The sequence below is a fragment of the Saimiri boliviensis genome, chromosome 5 (genome assembly GCF_048565385.1).
Source record: "Saimiri boliviensis isolate mSaiBol1 chromosome 5, mSaiBol1.pri, whole genome shotgun sequence".
NCBI lineage: Eukaryota > Metazoa > Chordata > Mammalia > Primates > Cebidae > Saimiri > Saimiri boliviensis.
Genome location: NC_133453.1, coordinates 7840474 through 7861888, shown reverse-complemented (window position 1 = coordinate 7861888; position 21415 = coordinate 7840474). Strand labels below are relative to the sequence as shown.

Sequence of the window (21415 nt, the reverse complement as noted above, 5' to 3'; positions counted from 1 at the left end):
CTATCTGTTGATACCATTCATACTAAGTGATCTAATGCCTAAGACGTGCCTTCCTGGAGATGTCAATCCATTGGTGAGGAGGGGGAAAGGGTAAGAAGTTACAGATTCATAAAATTGGTATATTTAAAGTGTTTGGGTCATCTCTAGGAATACCTCACCTCTAGGGAAAGATTCCTTACTTAGGCTCATAGCAGAATTATATATTGCTTTAAGCTGCATCAAACAGGCAGATTTTAAAATAAATGTCATGAACATCAACTAAGCACAGTTATATGCTGACTACTGAAGGGACACAGTGATACGTAAGACCTAGGCCAGCCTTTTAGGAACTTAGAGATAAGACAGATACCTACAAACAGAATTGTAGCTCAGAGCCAACTGAGAGGACTATGTTTGCAGGTAAACTCATACACACTGGCATAAAAAATATCTGAGACCAAAAAAGGGGCTACTAACAAAATGCAACTCAGTTTATACAAAGGGAGCTATGAAAAGGCTTGGTGCAGAGTTGGCATTTGAATTTTGACCTGGGGTTAAGCAGAATGACTGTACTTGGGGCTTCCCAGGAGAGTGCAATACAATATCCTTTTGGGGAACAGCAGTTTAAAGTTAAAGTAGGATGGTGGCTCTCAACTCTGGGGGCACAATAGAACTCAAGGGGAACTTTTAACAGTATGGATATCCGGGTCCCACTCCAGGTCTTGAGGCTTCGGCATGGTCCCTGAGGATCCTTAAAAAATTCTCAAGGTAGCTCTAATATGCACCAAGCTTGAGAACTACTGATGAAGGGGCTAGAAGGAGAAAGAGCCAGTACACACCAATCACTAGCAACTACCTCTGGAGGGTTTATCAAAACGTAGATGGCTGCAATCCACTCCTAGAATTTTTGATTCAGCAGGTCTTGGGTGGGGCCATAGAATTTGTGTTTCTCATAATCCCCAAAGTGAAACTGCTGCTGCTGCTGGTCCAAGCATTACCCTTGAAAGCTCCTGGACTAACACCAGCTTGGGAGAGCAGATTCCATGGTTGTAGCCATCAAGGAGCAATGGACTGTTTCTGAGCAGGAGATTAACAGGTTCAGAGTAGGCAACAGCAGATAGGAGAGATGGCCTTAGACCCCTGCATCTCCACTTCAGTCACAGGCAAGAGCCTGTATAGTCAGCGGTTACTTGGCAGAGCCAGGGTCCCTGGGGAGGGATGCATGCCAGAGCCTCCAACTGGAGAAGTCAGCCTGTTCCTCTTCTAGGATGTCTCTCCATGCCCAGAGTGGGCAGTGGGGCAGCAGAAGCTCACCTCCCCAGTGACCACTCCTCTCTCGTTACTGCTTCTTTCTCCAGCAAGCTGAAGCCTTTCTACTCCACAGAGGAAAACAGTGAGCTGATGGATATCAGCATCCATTCTGTAATTTCTCTCCAACTCCCAGGAGAGGACAATGAGTCCATTAAGGTAGGTCCCTCTGGGCCACCTCATTTGCTGGGTCAGGACCTGGAAGTTAACATTAACATGGGCAATGCTGAGAGTCCACCTTCCTGAACCACCCTCAAGCATTTGGAGGCAGCAGAGCTCTATCAGTAAATATAAGGTAATACTAGCTGCTGTAACAGATAAACCCTGAAGTCTCAGTGGGTCAACAAGATAAAAGTTTATTTATCATCCACATCAAGTAAAGTGCAATTGTCAATGGGAGTGGAAGTGGAGCTGCTTCGTGCAATTCAGAAACCCAGGCTGGTAGAGACCTCCTGCCCACCCTCAGGGCATGAATCCCAAGGTCCCAATCAATGGGAATTGATACGTAGTCTAGACAGAAGGAAAAGAAAGTCTAGGGGAGACTTGAGAGCCATTTTTGCCCCCCTTCTATTGGCTGAAACACAGTCACATGTCTTCACCCATGCAAGGAATCCTGGGAAATGTAGTCCCTGATGGGATGGCTTTCCCTGAGGACACTGTGGAAGAGGAGAAGGAATCTTCTGTGGACAGGTAGCCATCCCTGCCTCAAGGGCCTGTACCTAGATGAAGAATCAGAACTGGGCTCCAGGAGTTCAGTTTTCTGCTTTGTAAAGTGAATTCCTCTTAAATGGTTGTCTTGTACTTCACGTGAGAAAATGAGTGTCAACAGCTCAGACTGAGCAGAAGTTAGTGGATGACTGCCAGACCCCTCCCTGGCACAGACTGCCCACAGGGAGGGGGTTGTGGGTGCCCCACATTGCCACCTATCTCTCTCTCCCTCTTGGCTGTAGACCCTGTATGCAAACGCCCTAAGCGCCCTGGAGCAGCTGATGGAGAGCCTCCTGCAGAGGCAGCTAGACCCCAGGGGGCTGCAGGAGATGGTGCAGGTGAGTTGTGTGGCAGTGGGCCAGAGCCAGGGATGGCCACTCCTCCCCAGCAGCTGTCCTGAGGGCCAGACTATGGGAAACAGGAGAGTACATGAAACATTGTTTTAGTGATTGCATTTTTATGAAATTCCACATTTAATAAAAAGTTGCAAGGGTAGTGAAAAGATGCAGATTCATGGTTCTTAATACTCTTCATGCAGTTACTCTTAAATCTCTTCATGCAGATTTACAGTTCTTAATACTTTTTCTTTCACATTTTCTTTCTCTGTTTTCTTCTGCTTCTCTGCTTCAACGCACATACATCATTTGAATCATAGATAGTTGCAGACATCCAGAGTAACAGTGCTCTCTTATGTAACAACAGTACCATGACCAAATGCAGGACATTTAATGTTGACACGATACATGTATTAAAATTGATGGCCCACATTCGAATTTCATGAATTGCCCCAATAATGCCCTTTAGAGCTGTTTTTCCTCTGATCCAGGATCAGAGGAAATGGATCAGGATTTAGATCAGGATCCAGTCCAGATTAGGCACTGCATCTAGCTGTCAGGTCTCTGTCCTTCACAGTCTTTCTTTGTCTTTTACAACATTGGCACTTTTGAAGGTGGGTTAGGTAAAAATTGGGTTGTTAATTTCTTTTTATGGACACTTTTAGATGTTTTACATATTCTGGATACAGTCCATCAGGTATGTGATTTCCAAATATTTTCTCCTACTCTGTGGCCTTTTTATGGATTTCTCAATATCCTTTAATGAGCAGAAGTTTTTAGTTTTGAGGAAGTCTAATTTATCTTTTTTTTTTCTTTTATGGATCATGCATTTGGCGTCAAATCTAAGAAATCTTCCAAAGATTTTCTCCTATGTTTTCTTCCAAAAATTTCATATTTTCAGGTTTTATGATTAGGTCTATGGTACATTTTGAGTACCATTTTTGTAGGAGTACCATTTTGAGTACCATTATTTTTGTATGGTCTGAGGTACGGGTCAAAGCTTACTTCAATTTTTTGCACATGGATAGCCAATTTGTTGAAGAGACTGTCCTTTTCCCACTGAACTACCTTTGCATCTTTGTTGCAAATCAAAGGCCTTGTACATATGGGTATATTTCTGGACACCTACTTGGCTCCATTGATGTGTTTTCCCGTGGTACACCAATACCACACTGTCTTGATTACTGTAATATTATGATAAGCCTTGAAATCTGGATCAGATCATGTAAGTCTCTAGATTTTACTTTTTTTTTTCTGCATCTCACAGATTTTGATACATTGTGTTCTAATTTTATTTCAGTTCAAAACACATTTTTAATTTGCGTTATGATTTCTTCTTTGACCTTCAAGTTATTTAGCAATTTTCAAATATTTGTGAGTTTTCCAGAATCTTTCTGGTTTGGATTCCTAATTTAACTGCATTGTTGTCTGATGGCATACTTTAAGTCTCATATATATATGTGTGTATATATATATATATATATATATATATATATATATATATAAAATTTTTTTTTGAGACGGAATTTCGCTCTTGTCGCTCAGGCTGGAGTGCAGTGGCACAATCTTGGCTCACTGCAACCTTTGCCTCCCAGGTTCAAGCAATGCTCCTGCCTCAGCCTCCTGAGTAGCTAGGATTAAAGGCACTTGCCACCACACCCAGGTAATTTTTTGCATTTTTAGTGAAGACAGGGTTTCACCATGTTGGGCAGTGTGGTCTTGAACTCCTGACCTCAGGTGATCCATTCGCCTTGGCCTCCCAAAGGGCTGGGATCACGGGCATGAGTCACGTGCCTGGTCTAAATCCCATATTTTAAATCCTTTTAAATTGTTGCCCAGATACCATCTGTCTTGGGAAATATTTCATGTGTATTTGAAAAATATTCTGCTGTTGTTAAGTGTAATGTTTCAAAATCTATTAGGCCAAGTTGGTTAGTAGTATTTTCTTGGGTTTTCTATATCCGTTTTGATTTTCTGTCTTTTTGTTCTATCAATTATTGAGAAAGAGGCACTGAAATCTCTAACAGTGTTGATTTCTTTACTTCTCCTTTCAGTTCTTTCATTTTTTTCTTCATGTATTATTTAGCTATGTTATTAGGTGCATAAACATGTAGGATTGTTATGTCTGGTTGATGAACTGACCCTGTGATGACAGAAACCTGTTTATCTGTGGTAATGTGATTTGCTCTGAAATGAACTTTTATATCAGAATGGCCTCTGGGGCCATCTGGAGTGCCGGGTGGGCTGTGCCCCTTGCCCTTCATTATAGGCAGACATTTGGAATCAGGACAAATCCAACAGCCAGGCACCATCCTGGTGAGGATGCCGGGGATGCGGATACTCTCTCCCTGCCCACAGCCTCATCTCCCTTCATAGTGGGGACTGTCTAGACCCATAAGGAAACACTGAAAGTTGATCTGAATGGGAGGTTGAGGGGGGCAAAAGCTGGCCAGAAAGGGGCTGGCCCCAGGATTTTAAAACCCACTTTTGTGTTCTGGGCTCTACCCATAGCTCCTGGAAAAGTGGATCCTGTCGGAGAAAGAATGGGAGCGGGAAAAGGCCATGAGCCTCCATCTCTGTCTCACGCGGATCTATGTCCACAGCACTGGTGTCTGCGTGAGTCCAAGAGGCCCCAGCCCCCAGCCTGCCACTCTGACATTCACAGAAAAACTGTCTCTATCTGGGAGACGAGGGAACACTTTTGACATCAAGTTCTGTCCCTGAAGAGTCCCTTCGGAGAGGCTGTGAGGACCTGGTGCCCTGGGCTGGGCCAGGAAGGGAGAGGATGGGACCGGGGTTGGCAGAGCTCCAGGCTTTGTGGGGCCTGTGGCTCCTGGAGTGGTGAGAGCCCTTTTTAAGAAAAAAAGATAGAGAGTTATGAATCCCACATTGGTTAGGAAAGTGAATATTTGAGAAAATCAAGTGCTGCAAAGTCATACATTTTGCAAAGCTTGATGAGTATCACAGTCCTTACAATGTCTAGAATGATGCAGTGTTTTTACTGATTGACCATCTGACACAGCCTGATGAGACTTAATTTTCTACATTTTTTGGCTCCCTGGTCTTTGACTGTCTTGTCCTCAGGATGGCTGTGGCAGGAGGATGATGGAGTCAGGGGCTGGGGTTCAGGGATGGGCATCAGGTCTTGGGAGGTACAGGGAGAGAAGTGGGCTGGGCTGGACCCTGGTCCTGGGCATCTGGAGAGAGGTTGTGAGGCAGGGGCCAAGACCAACACTCAGTAACATGTGAGGCCAGAGGCTGTGCGGAGGGCATTGCCTGGGCTCCCCCAACATTCCCCGCAAGAGGAGGTGCCATCATTACCAACACTGTGCAGACAGGAAACATGAGACCAAGAGGCAGAGTACCCTGCCCGCGCTACTCAGCTAGGGAGTGGGAAGCTCTGTGATCCCCAGCATTCATTATAGAAACAACTGGGCCCAAGTTCAGAGTGGTGAGCTGAGTCGGAGCAGGTTCTGAGCCGGGACCCACAGATCCAGGCTGCTCAGCCTCCAGGGGCCCAGCTGTGGGCAGGGGAGGCTGACGCGTGGACACGGGACAGGCAGTGGCAGCCTCCCCTTTCCCAAACAGGTGTTTTCAGGGCAGGTTTTGTCCTCTCAAGTCGCCCTTTATGTTGCCCCTGGGCAGCCCCAGGTGTGAGGGCACAGAGGTGTGAGCCCCTTGGTCTCCCAATCCTCAGATCCCCCTGAAGCTGGGGCAGTTTGGTACAATGGTCGGGCTCATCGCCCCGTGCACCTGTGATGCCCATCAAAGAACCCGCATGGCCTCAATGAAGGTCCTGTCCAGCCTGCTGGATCTTCACGGTATGAGAGGGCAGGACATGAGGGCCAGGCCCTCCGGGAGGGAGAGAGGGCTGACTGCAGGAGCGTGGACTGTGGCCTGCCCTGGGGGGAAGTATGGCCTCTGTGCTGGCAGGCATGGAGAGAAACAAAGGGGAACATCAGAGGGAGCAGTGAGGGGAGAGCTCATCAACAGTCCATGGAAGCTTCTAGAAGGAGAGATCCATTAGCCCAGATTGACCCACAGAGGGCAAGTGCTGGGCATTGAGGGCCTGGCTGGGAGAAAGTCGGCTCCCAGATGCCAAGCGTGGGACAGAGCTGGCCAGAGCTGAGCTCAGGGGACAGCAGGCCTCTGAGCTGGGCGTAGAGGTGGTGCGGGCAGAGGCCACCATAGGGAAAGGCTCTCAGGCCTGCAAAGCCAGGGCAGGAAGTTGCCACGAAGGTGGGGTGGCCAGGCCCTTTGTCCCTGCTGGTTATTTCTGAAGCTGTATTCCCTACAGCGGGCCAGACTAGCTCCTTGTGGGGCCCTTCCAAGGAGAAGGAGCTTGAGAAATGTCAGGAGGACCTCCAGGGCATGGACGCAGAGAAGATCTTCTGTGCATCCTCCAGAATCGCCCAGGTGACTGCCAGGGAGCCTGTCTGGGCTGCTGGGCTAGTGTCGGGGCTCTCAGCCGTCTCTTGGGGCGGGGGCCTTCCTGGGCTGGCCACACAGCCCAAGTTCTCTGGGGTCTCGGCTTCCACAGCCTTTCGCCCAACTCCTCCCATCTGTGTTGAAAGGACCTGCAGTATGTCAGGTCCCTGCTATGTCTCTGGCACACAGTAGGTGCTTAATCTGCTTTGCCGTCTTCTCTCTGTCCCCATGATGTGCCACACTGAATGTGGAAGGGGCCATGGGAATGATCTGGACAGGTCCTGCATGTGGTGTGGGCACATGGGCATCCTCATGGCACAGTGATGAATGGAAGTGCCTGGAGCCACCCAAACAGGGTGACCAGGCCCGTTCTGGCTCAGCCCAGGAGGAGGCCGTGGCCATGGTCTGAGAAAGGATGGGAGCCTGGAGTGGAGCCATGAGGTGGGACAGGGGAGGAGGGGGTGTCCCCAGTCATGGAGTGGCAGGGGAGGGCAGGGAGTCGCCCACTCTGCCCCTAGGTGGTCTGCACGGAGTTTAACTGTGATGAGGTGGCCTCGCTCATCCAGAAGCTCTGCGAGAACATTGGGGCCATGGACCTGCAGCACGACAAGGCCTCTGTCACCTGGATAGGCTCCTTCCTCCAGATGCGGGCCAAGGAGCTGGAAGACAAGGTGGCAGAGCCATGGTGGGGCCACCAGAGGCTGGGGCTGGGGCTGCCCGGTGTGCCCAGATGAGGAGGAAGGGTGAGGGCCTCACCAGCACTTGCTGAGAATGCCTCCCCCGACCCCTGGCTGCTAAAGAGGAGGAGGAAACAGAGTTCTAGAGCTAGAAAGAAGCGTGTTGAAGGTAGCCTGGTGAGTTAAGTGCATGCTGACCTGCAGGTCAAGGCTCTCCTCCCCGGAGCACACCACCTCCTGCACTGAAAGCCTGCGAAAATGAATTCCAGGCAGACCAGAGGATGCGCTGGAGAGGGTGCTGGGGGTTTAACCTGCTCCTTGTCCAACTGGGCCAGAGCCCCTGGAGCGGGGGCATGTCATGGGGTTACTGCAGGAAGCCATGGGGACCTGGGCTGCCCCTGTGATGCCCCGCCCCTCCCTAGGTGGCTGAGATCCTGGGCGCCATCCTGGTGCACCTGCCGGCGGTGGACCACCCTGAGGTGCGGCGCCTTCTCATTGAAGGCATCCTGCTGCTGGCGCACCACCACCAGGAGACCATCCTCACGTCACTCCTGAGGCAGCCTCTGCCCATGGAGAGGTGGGTGCCTGGAGGAGGCGGCCCTGGCCTCCTGTGTCATTTGGACCATGCCCAACTCACCACCCGATGTGTCCCGGAAGCCTGGAGCCTGGGGCAATACCTTGCCCCACCCTGAAGGAGGTCGAAACCCTTTACCTGTTTGTGCCTCCTGCGGGAGGGGCTTGCCTCTGATGAGCCACTGACACAGAGCCCAGACTTGTGGAGCTTCACCACGTGGAGCTGGAATCTGGAGCTGTAGCTCCCCACATGTCCTGATTTCCCTGCAGGGACAGTGTCTGTGGAGTTATGTCTCCCACAGCAGCTCTTCCCTGCCCTGCGAACACAGCTCTGGCAGATCGGCTGCAGGATGTGGCTCCGAGGCCTGAGCAAGCCCAGGAGATATTCCAGGCTATCCCTGTTCCTTTCACAATGTATCCCAAGAGGGGAAGTGACTTGTCCCGGTCTCCAAGGGAAGAATGGCTCAACCTCCAGCCCTGGAGGTGGCCGTGGGTGATGCCGAGCGACCCCGTCTTTACTGGCGTGTCTCTGCCAGCAGCACAGAGCTCCTGTGTGTGCTATAGCCTGATGGCACAGGCAGCTGGGCACAGTCTCCCTACACATGGGGAGTCTGTTTGGGTGGTACCAGAATTCACCTGGGAGGGCCCAGAAAGAGCGAGGCAGTCATCCCCAGAGCCGTGGGGCCTGTGCTGGTGCAGGGAGGCGAGGAGATGTCATGCTAAGTAAGAGGCTCGGAGCAGAGAAAAGAGTTTTTAAAACAGGCCCTGGACCCAGAGCCGCAATGACTGACCTTCGTGAGACGCAGGCATGGCTCCACCGTGGAGCCGCTTCTCGTAAGAGCAGGCCTGCCGTGGGTCCAGCTGGGAGGGTGGTGCAGATTTCGTGACTGAATGAGGCTCAGTGGCTCATGGTGCAGTGCTGGGTGGGGTAAGGGGCAGTGTGCTCTGGGTCAGCCTGGCATGGTTGGTGGCCAAGTCACACTGGCTTCCACTTAGCTTGCCAAATCTGTATTGGCTTGCTGTTGCTGCATCACAAGGTACCACCCACTTAGAAGCTTCGAACAACACCCATGGCCCAGGTGTCAAGGCATAGCTTAGCTGGGCTTTCTGTTCAGGGTCTCACAGCCTGTGATGAGGGTGTCGGCTGGCTGCATTCCAGAGCCTGGGGTTGTCTTTCAGGACGGTGTCATTATTGGTAGTTGTTTCTTGCCATCGTAGGACTGAGGTGCCCCTTCGTGTTTCTTTGCACCCCATGGCTTCCTTGCAGTGGGTGCTGATGAGTGCACTGTGCCCCCTGATTTATTCCTAGCCCGAGGCCTCCAGCCACATCTCCCCGCAGACCCAAACTCACCACCCTGCTCTCGTGAATTTGGTTTTGTGGGTTCAGATAGTCAGTTGACATGTCTCTTCGTTCAGCTTAACCTTGCTAAATTATATTTAGACTTGTTAGACTCGCATTTGCCTTTCAGAACCTCCCAGATGCCCCGCTGTCTGTGCCTCTGCACCTATCCTGGGGGACCTCGTTCTCAGCAGGGTCATGGGCTTGGACTTGGAAACTAGGAAAGCCCTTTTCCAACTGTAGTTTGGCAGGTGGCCTGACTGCTGCAAGCCTCACTTCCCTCTTCTGTGGAATATGGAGATAAAAATACCTTCCTCAAAGATGCACTAGGCAGATGAGGTGATAGAAAGCTGGCGACAACCAACCTGATGCAAATCAGGCACTAGGAGGTAGTGTGGGACACGTCTGTAAAGTCACCAAACAGGTGGGGCCTCGGTAGGGCCATGGCTTTCCCAAAGGTACCGTGAGCCCATGCAGAGAAAGGGGCTGAGTGTAGCATCAGGGTTCCGGGTTCTAAGTACACAAACTTTGACGGTTGCCTCCACCTCCCTGAGTTTCAGCCCCCAGAGTCCAACCTCTACTTAGGGGTCTGCTGAGGGGCTGAAAGGGACTTTTACCTGCTAGGGCACATGCCAAAAAACTCACGGTCCTTATGCCCTGACTTTGGTTAGCCACCTGGCAGAGGTGTGGCTGGCCATGTCGGAGAACGTGCCCTTCGCCCGGACCATGCTCCACAGCCTGATGGGCCGGCTGCAGTCACGACTCAGCCCCAGGGTCGGTGCCACCTCCAAGGCTGACATCTGGCGCCTGGCCGCGGTGGACCCCCTGATGGTGAGTTGCAGGCGGAGGCCCCAAGGCTCCTCGAGGGTCTCTGGGTAGGAGCCCGATGCCCTGGACGTTCTCTCTGCAGACCCTGTGCACCATCCACCTTCTCATTGAGAAGCTGGATGAGAACGACAACCTCCCGGACTTCCTCCCTGACCTCATCTTCACGCTCCTGCTGCAGCTTGGCAGCAGCCACCAACCAGAGGCCGCCTCGCCAGTCCTGAAGACATGGAGGCTGGTCCACACCGCACCTCTGTCCGAGGAGATGAACCTGCAAAGGTGCTCTCAAGGGTGGTGGGTGCATGGCGGCAGGCCTGGGCTGGGTGTAGCCATGGGCTGTCCCTTAGTCGCCCCTGGACTCCACTGAAGGGCTCTCTTTGTCTCCTCCTGGTGGGAGCTGATCTGACTCAGGATGCCTTTCTCATGAGTGTCCAGCATGGCGTGGTTTTCAGAGTTTGCAGATCCACTCTCTCCCTGGACCTTCCCCTCAGCCCCTTGGGCTGGGCCCCACGGGCACTGGGGTCCCACTTCACAGATTGCAGCAGCCTCCCCAGGCCATGCGCTCCCAGCAGGGCAGCGCATCACAAGTCCCCAACTCCCTCCAGGGTCACCATCAAGTCCATGCAGCTCTTGTTCAAGAGGGTCAAGAGCCAGCACCTGGCACGTGCCCTGGAAGAGCAGGCGGTGTGGGACCTCCTGCGGGGCAGCAGGACGTTCCTGGAGGGCGTGAGCCTGCTGGCCAGGTGGGCCCTGGCTCCCACAGGGTGGCAGGGGGACCTGCAGAGGAACCCCCTTGCTGGATGGAAGGGCTCCTTGAGAGGACATGGTCCGGTCCTGGCTGAATGCCTTCTTTCTTGGGGAATTGCCACGTCAAGCTGTGAGTCTAGGATGGCAGTGGTGTGCCAGGCAGTGAGAACCTTTTATTCAAGCCCTTCCTGCTCAGAGCAGATATGAGACTAGAGAGAGAAGGGCTTGCCCCCAGGGCCACACAGGGTCTAGAGCAGGCCAGAGCTGGGAGTTACTTCCAGGGTCCTCGTCACTCAGGAGCCGCCCTCACTCTAGGCCCCTTGTAAAAAGGAGATAGAGACATTGACTGGTTCACTGACAACCTCAATCAAGCCCCAGGAAGAGGAGGGGGAAGCCCAGAGATGTTAGGACATCTTGTCCAGGGTTATCCTGCCAGCAGGCACCAGGCACTGGCATGGTCTGGCCCAGCTCTTGGCACATGTCAGGCAGGGTGGGGCTGCCTCTGCGGCCTGGCACTGTCTCTCCTCTGCAGGTTGTGCATGCAGCATGTGGAGGGCCACAGGCAGAGGCTGGTGGAGCTGGTGCTCAGGGGCATGGACTCAGAAGTCCTGAGCTGCCGCATCAGCAGCACGGCGGCCTGCGTGGAAGTGAGGCACCAGGCACGGGTGCGGGTGTGGTGCGAGTGGAGGGGATGGGGTCCTTGGATTCTTTTGGGGATGGCTCGCTCATCTCCAAGGCATGAGAGTCAGGGGGACAGGTGAGCGCCCCTCCTCTGAGGGCTCATTCTCTCATCTGGTCCTTCATTCATCCATCATATGAGTCGGGCAGTGCGAGCCCTGCGGGAAACACAGGCTGAAATACTGCCTGAACCCTGCAGCATAGCAGTTAACTGTGACCTAACAAGCACAGCCACCCAGGGGGCCCAGGGAGGGCACCTGGGCTCTCGCTGGGACAGGTTTCCTGTAGAAGGTCTCAGAGAAGCCAAGGGGTACTGACAGGCAGACGGCAGGGCCCAGCAACCCTATTTCAGGGCAAGTGTTGGAGTGTCCTAAGGGCAATGATGCCCACTGCACCCTAGGAACCAACCACAGCCCAGGCCAGGGGCTGGCCAGTGTTTTCTGTGAAGGCCTGCGAAGTAAATTAGTATTTTTGGCTTTGTGGCCAACTCCGCTGTAGCAGGAAAGCAGCCACAGCCACTGCGTTAACCAGCGGACATGACAGTGTCAACAAAACCTTATTGATGGACACTGGAATTTAAACTTCGTGGAATTTTCGTGTGCCATGAAATGTTCTTCTCTAGATTTCTTTCCCCCAACATTTAAGAATGGGAATATGAGTTTTGGCAGTGGGCTGTACAAAAACTCCTGGAAGTACAGGACCAACCTGGCAGGTACTCGCTGAGCTTTTATAGGTTCTTCAGGCCCCGCACTGTGTTCAGGCCTCTGTAAATCTTCAAAATGAAGATGAGAAGGAGAAGCACTCCCTTGTTGTGTCACCCGGGACCTGGTCTTTGATGTGTCTGGGTTTAGAATTTTCAGTGGCTGGAAGCTACACAGGGTCAGGCCCAGGTGCTGGAATCCGAGGGCCTGGTTAAGAGCTTCCGCCCAGCTGCTGATTGGCTGGAGATGAAGTTACTTAGTATCTCTGAGCTTCAGCCTCTTTATCTGCCAAACCGTGGAAAGCAGTGCTTTCTTTTCAGGCCTTAGGTGAGAGTTAAATACGGTAAGACTGTGTACACATTGCTTGCTTGGGAGGTAAGTACTCATTAAATGTTTGCTAATTATGGCTGTTTAAAAATTAGGTTCAGCTTTTTTTGTTCCATATGAGTTTTAAAATAGTTTTGTTCTAAGTCTGTGAAGAATGTCAATGGTAGTTTAACAGGAATAGCACTGAATGTATAAATCACTTTGGGTAGTATTGTCATTTTCATGATATTGATTCCTCCTATCCATGAACATGGGATATTTTTTCCATATCTTTGTGGCCTCTCTGGTTTCTTTGAGCAGAGGTTTGTAGTTCTCCTTGAAGAGGTCCCTCAATTCCCTTGTTAACTGTATTCCTAGGTATTTTATTCTCTTTGTAGCAAATGTGAATGGGAGTTCATTCCCGATTTGGCTCTCTCTGCTTGCCTGTTGTTAGTGTATAGGAGTGCTTGTGACTTCTGCAGATTGATTTTTGTATCCTGAGACTTTGTTGAAATTGTTTATCAGCTTAAGAAGTTTTTGGGCTGAGACAATGGGGTTTTCTAGATATAGGATCATGTCATCTGCAAACAAAGACATTTTCACTTCCTCCTTTCCTAATTGAATACCCTTTCTTTCTTTCTCTTGCTTGATTGCCCTGGCCAGAACTTCCAATACTATATTGAATAGGAGTGGTGAGAGAGGGTATCCTTGTCTTGTGCTGGTTTTCAAGGAGAATGCTTCCAGCTTTTACCCATTCCGTATGATATTAGCTGTGGGTTTGTCATAAATGATTCATATTATTTTGAAGTATGTTCCTTCAATACCTAGTTTGTTGGGTGTTTTTAACATGAAGGGATGTTGTATTTTATTAAAGGCTTTTTCTGTATCTATTGAGATAATCATGTGGTTGCATCTTTAGATTTGTTTATCTGATGAATTACATTTATTGATTTATATGTGTTGAACTAGCCTTGCATCCTGGGAATGCAGCATACTTGATCGTGGTGGATAAGCTTTTTGATGTGCTGGATTCAGTTTGCCAGTATTTTATTGAGAATTTTTGTATCAATATTCATCAGGGATATTGGTTTGAAGTTTTCTTTTATTTATTTATTTATTTTGTATCTCTGCCTGGTTTTGGTATCAGAATGATGCTGGCCTCATAGAATGAGTTAGGGAGGTGTCCTTCCTTTTCAATGGTTTGGAATAATTTTAGGAGAAATGGTATAAGCTCCTCTTTGTATTTCTTGTAGAATTCAGCCTGTATAGCCAAGACAATTCTAAGCAAAAAGAACAAAGCTGGAGGCAACACCCTACTGGACTTCAAACTATCCTGTAAGGCTACAGTAACCAAAACAGCATAGTACTGGTACAATAACAGACACATAGACCAATGGAACAGAATGGAGAACTCAGAAATAAGATTGCACATCTACAATCATCTGATCTTTGACAAACCTGACAGAAACAAGCAATGGAGAGAGGATTCCTTATTTAATAAATGGTGCTGGGAGAACTGGCTATCCATTTGCAGAAAATTGAAAGTGGGCCTCACACCTTATACAAAAAAATTAACTCAAGATGGATTAAAGACTTAAATGGAAAACCCAAAACTATAAAAACCTTAGGACAAAATCTAGGCAATAACATTGAGGACACGGGCATGGACAAAGATTTCATGATGAAATCACCAAAAGCAATTGCAACAAAACCAAAAATTGACAGTTGGGATCTAATTAAACTAAAGAGCTTCTGCACAGCAAAAGAAACTATCATCAGAGTGAACAGGCAGCCTACAGAGTGGGAGAAAATCTTTGCAATTTATCCATTCAACAAAGGTCTAATATCCAGAATCTACAAGGAACTCAAACAAATTTACAACAACAACAACAATCCCATTAAAAAGTAGGCAAAGGACCTGAACAGACCCTACTCAAAAGAAGACATTATGCAGCCAACAAACATATGTAAAAAAGCTAAACATCACTGATCATTAGATAACTACAAATCAAAACCACAATGAGCTACCATATCATGCCGGTCAGAATGGCCATTATTAAAAAGTCAGGAAACAGTAGATGCTGGAAAGGTTGCAGAGAAATAGGAAGCTTTTACACTGTTGGTGGGAATGTAAATTAGTTCAGCCATTGTGGAAGACAGTGTGGTGATTTCTCAAAGATCTAGAACCAGAAATACCATTTGACCCAGCAATTCCATTACTGGGCATATACCCAAAGGAATATCAATCATTCTATTACAAAGATACGTGACGCATACGTTCATTGCAGCAGTATTCACAGTGACCAACGACATGAAATCATCCCAAATGCCCATCAATGATACATTGGATAAAGAAAATGTGGTGCATATACACCATGGAATACTATGCTGTCATAAAAAGGAATGAGATCATGTCCTTTGCAGGGACATGGATGAAGCTGGAAGTCATTATCCTCAGCACACTAATGCAGAAACAGAAAAACCAAACACCGCATGTTCTCACTTATAAGTGGGAGCTGAACAACGAGATTATATGGACATAGGGAGGGGACCAACACACACTAGAGCCTGTTGGGGGTGGAGTGGGGAAAGGGAGAGTATTAGGGAAAATAGCTAATGCGTGCTGGGCTTAATACCTTGGTGATGGGTTGATAGGTGTAGCAAACCGTTGTGACACATGTCTACCTATGTAACAAACCTACACTTCCTGCACATGTACCCCAGAACTAAAATTAAAACTTTTTTAAAAGAAAAAAATGAGGTTCAGCTTTTAAAAAACAAGCTATTTAAATTCCTCAAATTCAATAGGGCTGGATTACACATGATTTTTTTAATGCTTGCTAACAATCGTGTAGGGATTTACTCTCCAGGAGTTTACCCTGAAGAGCGTTTAAAGTAGGTTGTGATAGTTGTATTCACTGCTCTGCCTGGCCCTGAATAGGTGATCAGTAAATGTTTAAATAAACTGAAATGCTGTAGGAAGCTCCTGTGATTGCTGGTGTTGGTGTCTGGGGTGGCTGGAGGTGGACTGAGGTGGAGACAAAACGTTTGGAAGCTTCGAGCAGCTGCGCCTAGTGGGGGTTAAGGAGCTGGATGTAGGAACAGTCAATAGACTCTCACTTCTCCTGTCCCTGGACTCACCAATTTGGTGTTCAGTTTTCTTTTCAGGCCTCTTTCAAACATACTCAGGTCTTACATGCACACACATGCACACATACATGTACACACACACGCACATACACGCATGCCAGGGAGTTCTCAAAGACCTGAGGTTTTGGCACTCAGAGTACTAGGCCAATAGTAACTCTCCTGAATGAGTGAAATTCATGGCTTTCGTGCATTTCTGTTCAGATGTGGGTGTAGCTCTTGCATTTGACAGTGGCTGTTATGCTAACTGAAAAAATAACAAATGAATATATCCATATAGGTACCACTTACCTAGCAATCCTCACATATTTCCTTGTTAAGTCCCCACAAAGACTCTGAGGCCGTTACCAGCATCATCCCCTTTTTATAGACAAGAAAACAGAGGTTCTCAGGGACTCTCCTGCTCATAGAGCCACCAATCTGCATGACCTCTCCTCCCATGTCCGGCTGCGTCATTGCTGCTGACAAAGAGCCTGCCCTGGGGATAACTGCCACGTGTCCTCCCTTCTAGTTCATGAGCGACCCGGTTCTGTACCAGGAGAAGCTGCTGAAGCTGGCGGTGGTGCTGCTGGAGAAGGGGGCCGACCAGGAGGAGGACGAGGCCCTGCGGGTGCTGTCCCTGCGTGCCCTCGGCAACATGGCCCTGGGGGCCCCCAAGAAGGTACCGTGTGCACCTGTCCCTGGGCCCCGGTCCCCGGAGCTGACGGTGCAGGCTGGGGGCTTCGGTCAGCCTCGGAGTCAGGGTGCAGGCTGAGGGTTGCCCGTGCCCCTCCAGGTGAAGCAGTACCGGAAGGTCTTGTTGGAGAAGTGCCTGGTCCCTCTGAGGGAGCCCACGAGCACCAATGTGACTGCTGAGGGTATGGACGCCCTGACCAAGATCCTGGCAGAGCTCCGAGAACGGGATGTGGGGTCCTCTTTCGACGCCATCTCTGAGCAGTGCAGGATCTTCTTTGACAACGTGAGTCCAGATGAGAGCCTCCCTGAGCTCGCTCAGTGAAGGAGTGGGCATTTCTCAGACCCTAAGGAAGAGGTGGGCTCTAGAGCAGAAAGAGCCGAGGCTCCTGCTGGGCACCAGTGTAGCGACTGGCTGATCATGGGATCTTGTGAAATGAAAGGTTTTCTTTTAAGTTCCAGAGAATCAGTGCTGTCGAGTGAGGGCTCCTGGGTCCCTGCAGCCCTGCTAAGCGGGCCAGGTGTCCCCCTTTTATTCCTTGCACCTACGAATACCCCCAGAGCACCTGCGTCACTCTGGGCTTCTGCCAGGCAGGGCTGTGCACTTGGACCCCGCACAAGCCCTCACCCAGGGAAGAGGTGGGCACAAAGACCAGAGGAACACCCAGCCCCGTGAGGGCTACGTGATGCCCGCCGAAGGAGAGACTCCACCCTGACGGAATGATCCAGAAGGCTCTGTGGGGGCCAAGGCATTGGGTGTTCCTCAGGGAACAGCTGGGGTTTCAACCGGCTTCCTGCTGCCTGCACGTCAGCCTGTGTCCATCCCGGCCGCAGGAGAGCGAGCTGCTGCGTCTGAAAGCCTTCATCCTCTTTGGGAAGCTGGCAAGGGTGGTCGGGATGTCCAAGAAGCATTTCTTCAAAGGGGAGGTGAAGAAGGCCTGGATCCCCCTCATGCTGCACTCCCAGGACCCCTGCTCCGACTCAGCCCAAGTAAGACATGCCCTGGGCTTTGTGTCCCGGTCTGGGGCCCACTGTCCCTCAAGGAAACAGATCCTTGGGTCTGTTGGCTCAGTGAGCTGCAGCTTTTCTCTACCTCAGTCGGTTTTCTCTGAGACCCTGCAGATCCCCACTACCCTCCATCCCTCACACAGGCTGAGAAGCGAGGCCATCTGAGATGGCCTGCAAAGCCGCTAGAGACTGTCACTAGGCAGTCTCAGCCCATGTCGGGGGGCACCGGGTGGTGGCTGCCTGTAGCCCTTCTCTGCCCAAACCCTTTCTTCCAGCAGATTCTGTAACTGGCAGGTCACTTTTGGGTATTAGGACTTAAAATACCCCAAAGTGGTCCTGTCCACTCCCCACTCCTGTGGGGCAGGCCCGTGTTGGGGGCGGGCCCGTGTTGGGGGCGGGCCCATGTTGGGGGCGGGCCTGGCTTCTCCCTCTCCGAGGCCCAGCTCCTCTTTTGCTTTGGGGCAGGAGGAGGGAGAGGGAGAGGTGGATTTGTTAGCAAATGAGTCTTCTCATTGAGCTGGTGCCTCTCTAGCCCTGGCTGGCTGGGGACAGCAGCGGTCACTGACCGCAGGTTCCTCACTCGCTGCGCAGCCCATGACCTTGACTGCCCTCTTCTCTCCCTAGTCTCTTTCTACAGACTCGGAGGGTGGGGTTGGGAGGTGGGGAAGTGGCTGATTTGGGGAGGTTCTGCCCTTGCCTAAGCCTTGGGATGCAGCTGGCCCCACACAAAAGAAACTCAATGGCCCTTTTCAGCAGGTACCTTAGACCCCAGCTCTGGGTCACAGGACGAGCTCCCTCAACCCCGCCACTGTGGGGGCTGCCGTTTCCAGGTGGCTGTTACAGGCAGTGAGGGGTACTGAGAGGCATGCTCCCTAGACCTGGGCTTTGCACCTACCAGCCCAGCTTCCCGGCTCTGCCACAGGGTCCCTGGCAACCCTGGGCACAGTGTCACCACTCAGAGGCTCCTTTTCCTTGCCAGTCTTCACCACCCTCTGTCTTCAGCCCACAGTTCTTCCATGTTTTATCGACGGCTGTCCAATGGGGTCAGGGGAACTTCAGGGAAGGAACCAGGGCACACCCAGCAAGGGTGACCAAGAGTGAGGGAAGGGCTACCGAGGCGGAAGCATTTTGTCTTCCTGCCCTGATGCCTCTAGAAGCTGGGGCCAGCAGGCTTGGTCACAAGGCAGGAGCTGGTGGACTGGGCCTGGGAGGTGAGGACATGCGCCCTGTCCTGCCTGCTCAAGCCAGGCTTCCACCTCTGATCCCATTGAGGGCTGGGTCCCAGGCGGGGCTGCTGAGGAATGAAGGTGCTGGCTGAGGTGACAGGTGGGGCTGCATCTGCCCCCAAGTGGCTGTTTATAAATGCCATGCAGTCATGTTCAAGCTGGAGGGGCTCAGGTCCCAGGTGGCCTCCCAGGAGCCACCAGCCCTGCCCTTCTTTGGCTTGGTGAGGATTTTCCAGGGCTGCCCTCTGACTTCCTGCCAGCCTCACCCCTCCTGGAAACCACCCTGGCCCGGCTGATGTCTCTGCTGCCCTCCTGTGTCCCTGCAGGCCTGTATGGCTACCATGTTTCAGTGTGTGCACTTCTGGGGCTGGAAGTCCCTGGAGTGTCCCTCACGGCCATGTGATACCACTACCGATGACAAGATGACTGTTTTCCAGACAACCATGTGCTCGATCCTGGTGAGAAAGCCAAGGGGAACCAGTCCGTCCCAGGTGGCCACACATGGGCTTGGAGTTGGGGTGGTTGAGATGCCACAGCTTTCTTTCTCGGGGCCCTATGTTTACTTTCTACACGTTCAGTGTCGAGACCAGCGCTATGCAGCACAGACAGAAGGCAAGCCACGTGCCTATTTCAACTGCCCGAGTTTCTTTTAGTAGGCACATCCAGAAGAGTGCAGAGGTGAAACAAGTTTTAATGTATTTCATTTCACCCAGATAACTAAAATGTGATCATTTCAACATGTAATCAATATAAAAAACTTATTGTGATATTTCACAACTGTGGGGGTATCGTCTTAAAACCCAGGGGGGCACTTTACACAGAATTCAGACCAGCCACACTGGAAGTGCTCCAGGGTTACACGTGGCTTGTGGCTACTGTGCTGGACAGCACGGGTTCTCGGGTCAGATGTGATATGCAAAATGCAGCAGGGGCCGATGGTCCTTCACTTGCCAGCTACTCATCCGCTGCGTGGTGTGGGGATGGTTGCTTGCTCTTTCTAATACATCTGGGTGATGGGGCACTCTTGGTGAATGACAGCCCATTGTCAGGGTCTCATCCTCCAAAGCTGTGTGTGTCACTTTTTGCAGTCTCAGAAAAAGCCAGCTGTTCTTTACAGCTTCTTGCTAGAAACAATGGTCTATGTTAAAAATAGCTTGTCCAGGATCAGAATCGCTGCTTGCAACTTGGCAGGTGAGCAGATGGGTATCTCCTGGCTCAAGATGGACTTTGAAAGCCATCTGGTCCACCCTGGGACTCGGGGGAAGGTGGGTCATGGGAGGGAGGCATGTGGCAGAGCTGGGGTGGGAGCTCAGGTCTTGCACTGAGCCTTCTATCTCGCTTTGATTTCGGCTTCCTTCTTGCCAACCTGGGCTCAACAAAATCCTTCATCAGCATTCTCATAACATAAACCAAGTATCTTACAGGGAGGGCCACAGAACGATTTGCCTGCTGACCTCTTATTTGTGTGATGAGCATTTCTTTCGCTGTCGTTTCAGGAATTATTATGAAGCAGATGTCCACACATTATCTGAAAAAGCTGGACATCCCAGCATTGCGGAATTGTAAGTAGCGGAGAGTGTTATATCTCGAGTCCATGACTCACCAACTCACTAGGGGAGCTTAGAGAAACAGGTTCAAGGGAAGAGCCAGAGGACCCTTTGCTGTGGGGTTTTTTGGGGTGGGAGTGTAACCAGGCAAGAGAGAAATGCACCTGGGGAGGCCTTTCCAGAACAGCTATTCATCCCCGGGCTGTTTCTCCCATTCATAGCATCTTATAAAATGCTTTTGCCCTGATGTTGCTATCAGGTTCTGTGGGTGATTTCTGTCCCTGTGAGGGTGGTCCCGGAAGTCCCGAGAGCTGTGATGTGTGTGCAAAGAGCTCCACCTGCAGTCTTCCGGCTTCCCACGCAGGAGCTTCCCGGTCTGCCCTGCCCACCTTCCGCACCCTCACCTGCAATCGCTGCCCACGTGGTCCTGACTGGGAGGGGCCTAAGCCTTCCCTCTGTTCCCTCTCAGCCCTCCAGGAACTACAGCTGGACCCGGATCCTGAGGTCAGGCAGGCAGCCCTGGAGACGCTCAAAGTCCTGGATAGCTGTAGTCAGCACAGGCTCCTGGCTTCACCCGAGGAAATGTCCTAGGTGGTCCAAACGTAAGATGTAAACTGTCTCCTTAGTGCCAAATGCAAGCTCTTATCGATGTCGTTTGTAAGAAGTTTAGTTTGTAGGAAAAACATTGTGAAATAATTACTATCCTTTTCTTTCTTCCATTGAAATAAACCTCCACTACCACTGGAGTGCAGGCTTGACTGTAAGGTGGTGATAGCTCAGATCCAGGACAGTGCGGCACAGGGAACTTCAGCCTTAATGAGCCACTTCATTCCTGATTCACCCCGCCCCCACCAGTACATGTGTCTGACAGACCCTTGGCTCAAAGGGTCGGAAACTAGCTTTCCGTCTTCACTCGTAGTTCACCCCCAGTTCACAGGCTGACAGTGTACCTAAGGCCAGGCACTGTGCCAAGCAGCGAGGGGAGGCCTAGCGTGTCCAGTCTGCGTCCAGGGACCCTTCTTAAAGGGAAAGGCACCTGACCACAACACACATCAGAGGGAGGACTGCAGCCAGGGTGGAAGTGCTGCAGTGGCACAGGAGGGTGGGTGTGCATCAAGCATGGAGGCAATCCAGGGAGGCTGCATGGAGGAACTGACATTTATTCCAGGCCCACCCTCATCCTTCCCTTTGAGGCTTAAAGTTACCAAGTC

The 21415-nt window shown here is 50.9% G+C and overlaps 1 protein-coding gene across 2 annotated transcripts in view; it reads left to right on the top strand.

Moving 5' to 3' along the window:
* MROH2A (maestro heat like repeat family member 2A) overlaps nucleotides 1–21048 on the top strand; it is a 56749-nt gene extending 35701 nt beyond the window's left edge. The window contains exons 25-42 of one of the 2 annotated variants that reach the window (XM_039470010.2): nucleotides 1338–1446; nucleotides 2238–2333; nucleotides 4842–4946; nucleotides 6028–6151; nucleotides 6628–6746; nucleotides 7277–7429; nucleotides 7858–8012; nucleotides 10019–10178; nucleotides 10258–10451; nucleotides 10778–10915; nucleotides 11452–11566; nucleotides 16263–16412; nucleotides 16527–16709; nucleotides 17258–17413; nucleotides 18984–19115; nucleotides 19746–19848; nucleotides 20154–20219; nucleotides 20674–21048. In XM_039470010.2, the coding sequence (XP_039325944.2) occupies nucleotides 1338–1446; nucleotides 2238–2333; nucleotides 4842–4946; nucleotides 6028–6151; nucleotides 6628–6746; nucleotides 7277–7429; nucleotides 7858–8012; nucleotides 10019–10178; nucleotides 10258–10451; nucleotides 10778–10915; nucleotides 11452–11566; nucleotides 16263–16412; nucleotides 16527–16709; nucleotides 17258–17413; nucleotides 18984–19115; nucleotides 19746–19848; nucleotides 20154–20219; nucleotides 20674–20795 (2380 nt within the window). In that variant the 3' untranslated portion in view covers nucleotides 20796–21048. The remainder of the gene's footprint in view (nucleotides 1–1337; nucleotides 1447–2237; nucleotides 2334–4841; nucleotides 4947–6027; nucleotides 6152–6627; nucleotides 6747–7276; nucleotides 7430–7857; nucleotides 8013–10018; nucleotides 10179–10257; nucleotides 10452–10777; nucleotides 10916–11451; nucleotides 11567–16262; nucleotides 16413–16526; nucleotides 16710–17257; nucleotides 17414–18983; nucleotides 19116–19745; nucleotides 19849–20153; nucleotides 20220–20673) is intronic. The other variant, XM_074398827.1, reaches the window with a different exon arrangement.
* Nucleotides 21049–21415: the final 367 nt, after the last annotated feature.